General features: G+C 37.7%; 1 protein-coding gene across 7 annotated transcripts in view; it reads left to right on the top strand.

Moving 5' to 3' along the window:
• Nucleotides 1-12849, top strand: part of pigo (phosphatidylinositol glycan anchor biosynthesis, class O) — a 29174-nt gene extending 16325 nt beyond the window's left edge. For 3 of the 7 annotated variants that reach the window (XM_048598863.1, XM_048598903.1, XM_048598913.1), the window contains 6 exons: nt 2346-2522; nt 4668-6276; nt 8438-8641; nt 9617-9775; nt 10964-11151; nt 12626-12849. In XM_048598863.1, coding sequence (XP_048454820.1) covers nt 2346-2522; nt 4668-6276; nt 8438-8641; nt 9617-9775; nt 10964-11151; nt 12626-12712 — 2424 coding nt within the window. In that variant the 3' untranslated portion in view covers nt 12713-12849. Of the gene's footprint in view, nt 1-2345; nt 2523-4667; nt 6277-8437; nt 8642-9616; nt 9776-10946; nt 11152-12625 lie in introns of those variants that run through there. The other 4 variants (XM_048598881.1, XM_048598870.1, XM_048598892.1 and 1 more) reach the window with 4 other exon arrangements.
• Nucleotides 12850-12916: the final 67 nt, after the last annotated feature.

Genomic DNA, 12916 nt, shown 5'->3' with positions numbered 1-12916 from the left:
TATGTGCCAGGAGCAGTCAGGTGGGACTAGTTTGGGATTATGGTTGGCATTGTCTTGTTGGACCAAAAGATCTGTTTGTGCTGTATGTCTCTGACTCTCTAGGGTTTCTGTGGTCTACGGTTCTAATTTAATGATATCTTTCCTATAGCAGAGCAGAACTATACCCAGTACTCCAAAAATGGCCCCACCAATGTACAGCACAACCTCAGTACGATGTCCTAAATCCTACACTCAATGGTCTGAGCAATAAAGGCAGGCGTGCTAAATACCTTCTTAACATGTCTACCTGTGATGTAACTTTCAAAGAACATGTACCAGATCTCACTGTTTGACAAGACTACCTGGGGCCCTACCATTAATTGTATAAGCCTTGCCCTTGCTGGTCTTACCAAAATGCAGGACTTCACATTTATCCAAATTAAACTCCATCTTCCACTCCTCAGCCCATTGGCCCAATAGATCAAAATCCTGTTGCAATCTTAGATAGCCACCTTCACTGTCCACTATAGTACCAATTTTGGCGTCTTCTACAAACTTGCTAACCATGTTTCTTACGTTCTCATCCAAATTGTATATAAATGACAAACAACAATGCACCCAGCAGCAATCCCTGTGGAACACCTCTGGTCACAGGCCTCCAGCCCGAAAAACAACTTTCCGCTACCATCAAGCCAATTTTTTATCCATTTGGCAAGTTTTTCTCGAATCCCATGTGATTTAAATTTACTAACCTGTCTATCATCCGGAACCTTGTCAAAGGCTATGTTAAAGTCCATGCAGACAATATTTACTGCTCTGTGATCAAGCCGATTACATCTGTAAATTATAAATGGAACAAGGCCGGTCAGTGAGATTTCTCTTTGACTGGCAATAAGCTGGTAAAACACAATTGACCATCTGTGTTGAAAATGTTCTGTGATACTTTTCTTCCTGTTAAATATGTGAGGTTACCTGCAAATAAGGCAGGAATCCCACCTGGCTTTGATTGCTGAGTGTTTCCAGCATTTTTATTTTTATTTCAAATATGAAGCATGTGCAGTATTTTGCTTTTGTCTTCCTGTTCACACATCACTCAGTATCAAACTTGAACTGTCCATAAATTGAGCTCTGATGGAATCCACAATTCTAGCTCCCTTACGTAATATAAAGACAGAGCTGTGTACTCATTTGAAAAATAGTATTTCTAGGAACTGCAACCCAACAACATATCCAACCAGTAAAATCATTTGTATTTATGTAGTACTTTTAATACAATGGGAGAACATCAACTTGCTAGTCCTGATAAAGAGAATGTTTGTGTTGTATTGGTGTGAAAAGGCTGGGCACGGTCAGAATCGGCATGTCAGATGAGTAATGGTGGAATGATTGTTGATGTGACACCTTCTGAAATATTTCTGTTCTGAGTTGGCAACCCTTCTTGTAGCATGTATTTTTTTAAATAAACAACACAGCCCCAGATTTTCATTGGCCTGCTTTTATTCTGTAAGATTCGTTCAGCCAGTCTGATTTTTGTTTTGTAAGAGCCAAACATTTAATCCATTTTGCTTGTTCTTTCCCTGTATTTCCTTTCTTTCAGAGGAGATACCTAATTGTCTTTTGAAAGTTACAAGCTGCAGCTCCCACTATTCATTTAGTCATTGCATCCAATTAATAATAATTGGCTGTATGAAATAAAAGTCCTACCTCTCCCTGGATTTTGTTACAGAACTGAAGTTCTGGTGCTGTTCTCCTACACACTCTCTTCACATCTTCCTTAAAAGTGTATTGTCAGGAGTGAGATACAGTGTTCTCTAGTTGAAGTTTAATCAGTCACAGATATTTTATGTTGTTATTTTGTTAATTGTTTTCCATAACAGTCTTGTGTTTGCCCCTTGCCTTTAAGTTTAAAAAAAAATAAGCCCAGGATTCTGAATGAGTTAATAAATTTGTCCTGTCATCCTTGAGGTTTACGTGTGAACCACTGGGTCTTTCTCTTAAATTTACACCATTTAGGTTACATCGTTTGTCCTAGTTTTGTGTTCCTCCTACTTTGTGCCTGGCAAGAAGAATAGAGTCTTGAAAGCAAAGAAAGAATTTGTATTTATTAGCTATTAACAGCAAAGTAAGCATTTTAATTTGAGAACAGAGACTAACAGCAATGCTGTTTAGGGTGATATACAGTTCAAAATGTCATTAGTTTAATATAGTCTGGAAAATTACTGGTAAATACCTTGCATTTGAAATGTTATAAAATCAAGCTGGACGATTTCTATTCCTATTAAATGCATGCATTGCAGAGGTGGTTATGTAGTTACTTCATTAATTTTCTTCATTTCTATTTATCCACAAAATCTTTGTCCATTTAGGACTCGAATGTCGTGTCTCAGATAGATCTTGTACCAACCTTAGCTCTTCTTCTTGGGATTCCTATTCCCTACAGTAATATAGGAATGGTGATGGTGGACTTGTTTATCTCTGAACCAAAGCTGGATGATAATCAGTATCTTGAACAGGCAAAAGCACTTCATATCAATGCTGTACAGGTACAGTACTGCAAGATTTGTCAGTGACACTTTTGTTATTAAGTAGCTATTATACTTGTTCTCATCTTTTATTGCAGCCTCAAGTTCCACCCGGCTTAATTCTAGTCCATGCTGGTCAATGTGAAATCAGACAGTTGTGATTTAGATGCTTTCCGAAAAATGTGTAGTCATTTGAACAAGTGCCATGCCTCTTTTCCAGATAATTGTTTCTGATAGTGAATAAGCAATGTTAAGGAATTTTTTTTTGTTTGTTTGACTAAATGGGAAAAGTGTTTCTAATTTCAGAAAATAGTTCAATGGCGGCCTGTTGTATGTTATAATTTTACATTGACCATGATGACTGTATTGCACAAAAAAAAGAGTATTCCAAATTCTTTTGTACAGAAAGGATAGTGGGTTGGAGTGGTCACAGCATTACTGCTTTTATGCAGTTTCAAGTAATTATGTGGATTGTATTGGTTGGGTTGTGTCTCCTACCTTGTCATGTTTGCCAGAGGTAGGAAACACCAAAACTTAGTGAGACATATTTTAGAAATAAATTTAGAAATAGCCGTAGTGTGAACTCGAGGAAATTAAGAAAGCAAAAGAGGGTGTGAGAAAACGAGTAAAGTCAAGAAAATCTCAAGCATGCTTTATAAATACACAGAGAAATAATTAAGGAAAGAGTAGGGCTCACTAAAAAGCTAAGCTGGCTGGAGAGATAGTTGATGTCAATATGGTTCTTAATGAATATCTTCAAAGAGGAGAACAATATAGAATTTTTAGTTGAGAAGTAAAAATTTAAATTAAAAGATCAATAAAATCTTTTCAGATAAAAGGGCTGAAACTTTCCATTTTTGTTCAGCAATCATAATACTGGAAACATTCTCCTTCTGAAATATTAAAAGTTTTGCATTAGTTAATAACATGTTGCTGCATGTAAAATTCTACATGAATCTGTACAAATTATTTTCTGTGTATGCTATGCCAGTCTTCTCCATTGGAATCAATGTACTTTTTATAGAATTCGGAGAAATATTTGAAAACCTGGGTTGAGGCCAACTATTATAAATGTCTTTGAGAATTAGACAGTAAGGTTTGAGAGTAAATTTGTAGCTCAGGTTGTGAACGTTGTAGTTGGTTGGCTCGCCGAGCTAGTTCAGTGTTTCGATGCGAAACATCAAACCAGCTTGGTGAGGCAACCAACTACGAGGATTAGACAGGTCAATGTCTACCTTCCCCAAGCCTTTGCAATCCTCCATAGCTAAATTTAACTGTTCAAAGTGAAATAGGATACTGTGGATTTGTATTGTAACTTTCTTTTCACCACCACTAATTTCCCCTCAGTGATTCTGATCAATGGGTCTGAGGTGGATCCAAAACCTTTGAATATTTTACCATCCTCCTTTGATGTTTAAAAGCATTCTTTACAGTAGTCATCATTGCATATCAATCAAGAATGAAAATTGTGATACTTTTTCTCAGGACCAGCTGGTGGTGTTGTTAACTGTCAATGTATAGCTAACTGATTGGAAGGCCCATTTCCTGGCTACTTAACAAGGAACTGTATAAATTTGGTAATATCAGACAAGTTTTCTCGGAATTAAGCTTGTTTTCAAATGAAATGGTAACTTGTAGTTTAGTGCTTCCTTTGTAGAGTTTTCTGTTTGCAGTTCATGGAGTTAAACTATTCTTGGCATATAATTGTTGGTAAAGTACTGGTAAGATACAGGAGACATTTTATGAATATATCCAGAAAAGCTACATCATCACATTTGATGTATATATCTGTATATTTTATGACATGTAGACATAAACGCGTTTATGTCCTTTGAATGAGATGCTAAACCAAAGCCCCAGTTGCATTCTTAACTGGATGTATTTGATCACTCAATACTATTTCAAGAAAGAGAAGGGGAGCTATTTGTGGTGTTCTGGTCAATATTTATCTCTGAAACACATTTTAAAAAAAAACAGATTATTTGGTCATTATCACATTGCTATATGTGTGAGTTTGTGGACAGGAGGGCTGTTGTGTTTCCTATAACAGTTATAATTCTTCAGAAGTGGTTCATTGGCCGTAAAGCGTTTTGAAACATTTGTCATCTTGAAAAGCGCTGTGTAAATCTAAGTTTTCTTTTCCATCCATCTTATATTGTTGTATAGGTGAATCGATTTTTGGAATCCTACTCTAATGCTGCCAAGGATCTTCCTGTGACAAAGCTGAAATATCTGAAGGAATTGTTCTCCTCTACAGTGGCGGAGTATAATGACCTGATTACAGTCATTCAGAAGTCTGAAAAAATTGTTCCTGACCAAGATTTTCATGCAAGGTTTCAAAATCTGTTAATCGCACAACAACGTTACTTGAGAGAGACCAAAGAAGTGTGTCGAGAATCATGGGCACGATTCAACCCAGCACACATGCTTTATGGTATTGTACTTTTAGCAGCAACCTGCATACATTGTTTTCTGGTATCAGAAATTGCATCAACATTTGAATCTTTGTACAAGCAGCTACTTTTGTATCCAGTTATCTGGGGTCTGACAGCTGGATTAACAGTTTATATCTGGATGCTGATATCTGGCATTACAGTGGAACCACTGATGATATGTTGTTGGGTTGCAATTGGATCACATGTGAGCTTTCATTGGAACTTCTGGAGATTGGAATGCAAGAAACATAATCTTTCAAATGAACTAATCCAAAGCTCCAACATTTGTATTCGACCAGAGTGGAAAAGTTGGCTTAAGTTTTTTATACCTTTGGGAATTCTACTATTACGATGCCTGGCTATGTTTTCTAATAGCTTTGTAATAACTGAAGGGCAAGTAGTATCATTCCTTTTGAAATCTCTTGTAACTTTTACTGTCTTGAAACTAAAATGGAATGGAAAACTTACCAGTTATGGTTTAAATACATCATTTGTACCAGATATACAAAAGACTTCTGGTTCTGTTTCGCACAAACGAGAATCTTTTTATTTAATTGTGTTCATGGTGACCTTTGTGGTCTGCATTCTTTTTTCCAGCAATTTTTATCACTGTCGGGAAGAAATTGCAGACTGTGAGCCTTCCCCATTTCTGAAACCTTTGTCAAGGATAAGTAATAGTCAGCAAAAGAACTTCCATTATATCCTGTCCGTGTCGTCACTTGGAGCCTTGGTCTACCTCATACGAAGATGGTTCCTTCATTATGGCAACCTGAATAGTTCACACTTAGTTGTGTTTTTTATACGTTTGGGTTTCCCATTTATTGTATTTTGTTTATGCTGCTATTGGGCTGTGAATGCTGCTTCAGAAGAATCCTTCATTAAACTTCAAGATCTGACTAAGAAGATTGTGGTAATTATCCCATGCATTGTCTTTGTGCTGGTAATAACAGGCTTCCTTATCGTCCTATGGAATCCGATTACTGTGTTCCTAAAAGACAATATGGAGTCTGATGAAGCTGTTGCCCCTCCCTACAAAGGCTGTATGGAAACGGAAGTTGACTGTCTACATGTAGTCCCGTTGATCTACCGTAAGATGCAGAAAGCTATGAGCGTAAATTTTAACGACAATCAAACAAAGACTCGGACAGTGGCCGCTTATGGCTTAGGAACTGTATATTCTGCTGCAGTCATCACTGTCGTTGCTCTTTTGACATTGTTACTTATTATGTTGCATAATGAGAGAATGTCACTGGCTTTCCTGCTGTTATTCTTGGAGGGATTTTCTTTCCTTGAGATACATGGTACAGCAAGGAACCTTTCTTTACAATCTGATAACACTGGTATGTAGTGGCTTCAATTAATATATCATTTAAAAGCACATCTTGAGTAAGTAACAACACTTCTCAGGGCTTGTAAATAATATTTTGCTTTGATCGAGTTTCAGTGCAACATGTTTTATATTTAAGCTGAATCATCTCGGTTGTGCAAATCTGTGTTTTTTTTAATATCTCTCTCATTGTGCCTATGAGCTCTAACATATAAAGTTCCATTGAGCCAAAGATATTCCACAGAATTTAAATTCAAGATGGCTTACTTCAGGAAAGATGCTCAATCCAAGAGGGGGCAGAAGAGAAGATAATATCAGACATAAGAGACAGATTAGACAAACCTGGAAACAAATCGTAGTCCGTATGTTAGCTTCTAGAAAGAACAAATTTATAACCTTCAAATGAGACATGGAAATACTTTTGTGCAAATGCTTTGTAGTGTAGCAAGCTTCTTATGAACTGGCATCTACGGAACCAGGAGTGCGCCCATTGTTCTATTATTCCAGCTGATCAAGAGGTCCATATAATCAGTGTGAAAACACACACCAAATAATAGAAATGTATTGCAGGGAGTATACAAATCACTGTTATACTTTATTTACAGCATAAATCACTTAAATAATAATGCATCTTGGCTTTAAATAAAACTTAACAGCAGAGAGCCTTCTCACTTGCACACTCAACTGACTAATCGGACATCATAGAGATTGTGATAATACAATAATCTTCTGGTATTTGAGGTATATAATTTTTGTTTGTTTGTCAAGAGTGCCAGCTAATAAGGTGCCAGTTAAAACAAAGTTTGCTGTACATGGAATGCCGGAGTAGAAGAAAACATTTAAAACAGAACCCATGTTTTTAGAAAGCGAGGGGATTATTGTGTGGAACAGAACAACATGGAAATAATATGAAATTATGTAGTTAGATGTTTCAAAGAGCTGACACCAACACGAAGTGAATGGATACACGAGCAAAACATTGCAGAAAAATGTTGGAAATACTTAGTAGGTCAGGCAGCATCATTGGAGAGAGGAACAGTTAATCTTTCATCGAAAAGTTGGGTATCTAACAGTTTTCAAAATACAGAAACAGGATATTCTCTTAAAGGAAGAACAAAAGTGTGTGTGATGGGGTGAAAAGCAAAAAAGATCATGACAAAAGAGATGATATTGTGATGGATAAAGAAACAAATGGTTTTGTAAATGAGAATAACAGATTCGTCCCCCACAGATGCTGTTTTTCTTAAAAAAAAAAGGCAGAGATTATGATCTAAATTTACTAATTCATTCTTGAATTTAGAAGACTATGAAATGACTAATTGAAAGATGAGGTGCCATTTCTTTAGTTCACATTTAGGTAGTTAAGGACAGAGTTCCTAGTGGGATTGAGAATTAAAATGACAGGCATTTGGAAACTTCAGGTCAAATTTAGGAAATGGGAGCAGGAGTCGGCCTTTCAGTCCCTCAAGTCTGCTGTGCCATTCTACATTATCATGGCTGGTCTATCCCTACCATTTTCCCACTCTCTGCCCATCTCCATTTATATGTTTAATATATAGAAGTCTACCAATCTCTGTCTCAAACAAGCTTGAAGACTGAAATTCCACTGTCCTCTGGGTAGAAACTTCCAATTATTCATTGACCTGGGTGAAGAAATCCCTCCTCATTCCAAATCGCCTACCTCTTATTCTGAGACTGTCCCCTGATTTTAGATCGCCTAGCTGGGGAAAACATCTCCGGTAGGAACAGGAAGAATGAGTGATTTTCTGAGATCACAAAAGGCATTGTATGAATGGAGGTGTTTTACCACATTCTGAGGATAAAAAAATTATTTACTGTTTATGTTACTACTTTGAATTGTGTTTATCTTGAATTGTTTCTGCAGTCAACCCTCAAAATATTTGATTGGGTGACTCAATATCTCTCATAACATACATTTGTCTGAGAGTCATTGTTTTGTATGCATAACTTGTTATAGAATATGCTAAAAATTCATTGTGTTATAGTTGTAGTTCAAATTTCCTGACATCACTTCTTTAAATGTTAGCACTGAGAAGTTGTGACTGAAGTCTGAGAAATTGCTTTTCAAACTAGTCCTTAGTTGAGATTTAATTTCCTAAGGTAATCTTACCAATATTTGGCACTGATTTACATTTTGTTTTTTTTTTGGGAAGGCTATTTCTCTGTTCCTTGGTATGCAGTTACAGCCTGGGCCTTTACAGCTACACAGTTCTTCTATGCTACAGGGCATCAGCCAATATTCCCAGCTATCCAATGGAATGCGGCTTTCGTTGGGTTCATTGAAGGACATAGCACCAATATATTGCCAGCACTACTGGTGGGAATGAACACTTTTGCATCTCATATACTGTTTGCAGGTAATTATAATTGCTTCACAAGATTCACAATAGTCAAAACCGTTTCGTTGAAATTAATACATAACAACTGTACTTTGAATCGTAGAATCCCTACAGTGTGGAAGCAGGCCATTCGGCCCATCGAGTCACACCGACCCTCCAAAGAGCATCCCACCCAGATCCAGGCCCAACCCTATCCCCGTAACCCTTCATTTCCCATGGCTAACTCCACTAACCTACACATCCTTGGACACTATGGTGCAATTTAGCACAGCCAATCCACCCTAACCTGCAGGAATGAAACCTGCTGTTGTAGTCACAGGCTACTTGGCATGTTGCGGATCCCTTTAAAAATCAAACTCATAATTTCCCTAGTAATTCAAACATAACAGTGTGTAATAAATTTACAGTGGTCTCCAATTAACTTCAAATTTACAATATGTTCAATTATTTCCAGAAAAGTCATATTTTCTTAAGACACATTATTTTAAGTTAATTGTATTTTATTGTGAACTTAAGTTCTTAATCAGTCCCTATTGCCATTTCTGAAATTGGTGACTGGGCATTATTTCATCAGCTTTATATTAGTTTTTATGTGGAGTTCTGCTGCGTCATGGAATGCACAGGAAGTAGTTGAGACAGAGACACTTTTGAAAGAAAAACAAGAAAACATTTGAAAAAGAGGGAAAATGTAAGACTTTAGGTGAGCGGAGGGCAGTGCAATTAATTCTGCATTGTTCGTGCACTGAGATGCAAGACACTTAGATTGGTTAGCTGTTGCACAATCGGATGCATTACAGTTGAAACTGACCCCCTCCTTTCCAGCAGCACTTTGAGTTATGATTTCCAAATAGTTTTGGGCGTGGGAACACTGGCAATATATCCATTCTCTATTGATGGATGTTGAGCCCACCACTTGCTCTTAATTGGCCTAGCAGAGATCAGCTAATATAGTACATTGTAGAAGTCCAATTGAGGGTTTTATTTGTTTTACAGCTCCTCTACATACTGCTCTAACCTGCTGGCAGTGCTTTGAACTTACGGTTTTGCAATTGTTTAATAATGCAATTCAAAACACGAAAGAGAAGAGAAAGGTTTTCGGTTACGTTTTACTGAATCATATACCTGCCAAAGATGCAAAGAAACAACTGAGAGGTTATGTCCTGCCAAGTTCATGCACTGTTAAGAATTATAGAACAGCTTAACCTTTTTTGTTTGGTATGCTATAGTGTGTGCTGCCTGTTCTCTGTCTCTCTCTGCCTCTCACTCTCAAACACTGACATTAGAATTAGAAATATTAGAATCCCTACAGTGTGGAAGTAGGCCATTTGGCCCATCGAGATGACACCAACCATCCGAAGAGCATCCCTCCCAGGCCCACCTTCCTATCCTATTTCTGTAACCCTGCATTTCCCATGGCTGATCCACCTAACCTACATATCCCTGGACACTATGGGCAATTTAGCATAGCCAATCCACCTAATCTGCGGATCTTTCAACTGTGGGAGGAAACCGGAGCACCCAGAGGAAACCCACGCAGACACAGGGAAAATGTACCAACTCCACACAGGCAGTCGTCTGAAGCTGGAATCAGACTCGGGTCCCTGGCGCTGTGAGGCAGTAGTGCTAACCACTGAGCCACCGTGCTGCCACAGGCCCCACACACGCGCACACACCACCTACCCCACCTTCAACTGTCCATATTGCCTGTCCTTTGAGTATTTTTGTTACTTTCGCTTACAGTCCATAATGTATTGTTGATCACGGTCAACTTGAAACAAATTGTCTTGGTACAATGGTCAGGAGTTCTTCTCTCAGGTATGCTTATTTGCTGTGGAGAGTTAGAACCGTGCAAATATTAAAGTACTTAAAGGTGCCATTCAGCTCATCTTGTCTGTGCCAGCTGAGTAAACTGGCAGCCCATTCGACTTCCACTTGCTCACCCAATCGACTTCCACTTGCCAGCATGTAGTCCATAGCCTTCCAAGTTGTGGCATTTCGGGTGCATATCCAGATTCCTGTCAGATTATTTGACAGTTTCTGCCTTAACCATCAATCTGAACAATGAATCCAAACACACTCTACCTTTTATGTGGAAAACCTTTTCTGTTATGCCCCCTCTCTAATCCTTTGACCAGTCCCCTTTTAGTCATCAGTCATGATGTTAAAATCAGTCATAATTTTACCTGCTCAGTACCAGATTCTTGGATAACTGAATTATTAGAGATGCTTTTAAATGAGAGAAAGAACTGGTGTCTAAAAGCACATTAATGAGAGAGTATCAGCCTTGCAATAAATGCATTGAAACTTTTAACTGACTTTTCAGTTATATTCTTGAGGTAGTTGGATGTCCCTTGTTGCTGCTTTGGCCATTTGTTCGTGAAATGAAAAGCTCTAAAAGCAAGAACATCAAAAAGGAATCTGGCGATGATGATCAAGTGATGGAGATGAGGTTGCGAGAAAATCCTCAGATGTTTTCTGCAGCCATGCTGCAACTGGGAATGCGATACTTATTTGTCTACGGTGTGCAGGTACTTTGATTACTGAAATTGTTCCACCATACCAGCTTAACTTTTGATGAATAGCACAGTGTACACCAGACGGTGAGTGTTTAAAGTAGAATAATGTAGTGGAGTGTAGTCAGTGATTAATTAATCTGAACATCTGGCCACCCATAGAAAGTAAATGCGTTTAGAATTATACTCCTTAACAGACAAGTTGAAGATGCCCCTTGAGCATTTCCTACATTGGAATATTTAATCCTGTCTACATGTGACCTCAAATCAAAGCAATGTGTGTAACTCTTAACTTCCCTCTGATATGAGCAAGCTACCAGAAAGTGTTTGAGAATGCAACTCATCACTGGATTTTAATATACAATAAATTAAGCTTGGCTAGTGATGTCCTGTGAATGAATTAAAAAGAAAGCCTGGTTTTGATGCTAGCTGAGACCAATGGAAGTCGATTAATTTCTACAACGTGTAAAGGCTCTGTGTATAATTTGGAACAAATATGCCTGTCTGAACTAGAAACTGAATAGGAGTGTCTGATGTGAGAAGTAATTTATGAGGAGTTGATGCTCTGGCATGTAAACAGACATGTTAGCTCAGAGGCGAATAATTTATTGTCCGTCTTGCTGCAGTAAACTGCAAGTACTTAATGCACACATGAAATATTTTGTGGCCAAAATTGCACAGTTTGCAATAGCGTCGTCGTTCTTAATGAATGCACAGAAAGTGGGAGAGATTTGGGAACCCCATGTAAGTGAATCTTGAAAGCATTGTAGCATTCTAAATGATATTATTGCCTCAAAGTCAGAACCACATTTATTTTTTCGGTAATGTGCCATCCAGTTGGATGAGAAAGGGATTTTTCCGTTCTTTGTTGACACCTGATGCAACTATCATGAGAGTCTGGATGAGTAGTTCAGAGCAGTTGAGACATGATAGTGTCCATACTGAAATATTGAAAATTATGACTGCATTAAATTTAATAACCAGGGGATATTTTAGAGAGATTTGAGGTTAATTTGAATACTTTCCCTCTGATAAACTTCTGGAGTAAGTGATTTCTGCATGCAGGCACTATTTCTGTTTACCAAAATTCCTGCACATTTCATAACTTGAATTTAGAGGTAAATAATATAAGTTAATGGTGTGAGTGAACAAAACACATCCATAACCTACCAAGGGGGAGAAAAGTAAATATTTTCATGACTAATTTTGCTTTGATGCTAGTTTTTATGTTTTGATTGGAAAAGTTAACTATGAATCGTTCCAAAAGAATGGCTTTATTTAGAGATATTTAAACAAACTGACAATATCTGAATTACCACTTGATTTGTCACAAATGCTCTAAATTTCATGTAAAACAGGAAGACAATGAAATGCTTATTTTTAAGAAAAGCTGTCCTGTATTTGAAGACACATACTTACATTGAGAGGTTTTATACTCCTCTTGAAATTTGAGGAAAATTGTATAACCTGTTCTCCTTCTTTTACACAGCTCCTTGCTTCTGTGTGCACTGTTGCTATATTGAGGAGACACTTAATGGTGTGGAAGATCTTCGCACCAAAGTATGTTGAAGATTAGTAGTGAGTAGTTAACTAATAGCAATCAGGAAACATGGAATTTCAATGAAACAACTTAATAAGAATTGTATCAGAGATAGTAGGAACTGCAGATGCTGGAAAATCCAAGACAACAAGGTGTAGAGCTGGATGAACACAGCAGGCCAAGCAGCACCACAGGAGCAGGAAGGCTGACGTTTCGGGCCCAGACCCTTCATCAGAAATT

Source organism: Rhincodon typus, chromosome 1, assembly GCF_021869965.1.
Source record: "Rhincodon typus isolate 14 chromosome 1, sRhiTyp1.1, whole genome shotgun sequence".
Lineage (NCBI taxonomy): Eukaryota > Metazoa > Chordata > Chondrichthyes > Orectolobiformes > Rhincodontidae > Rhincodon > Rhincodon typus.
The sequence above is the reverse complement of the archived record's forward strand: the minus strand, read 5'-3'. Positions and strand labels throughout refer to the sequence as shown.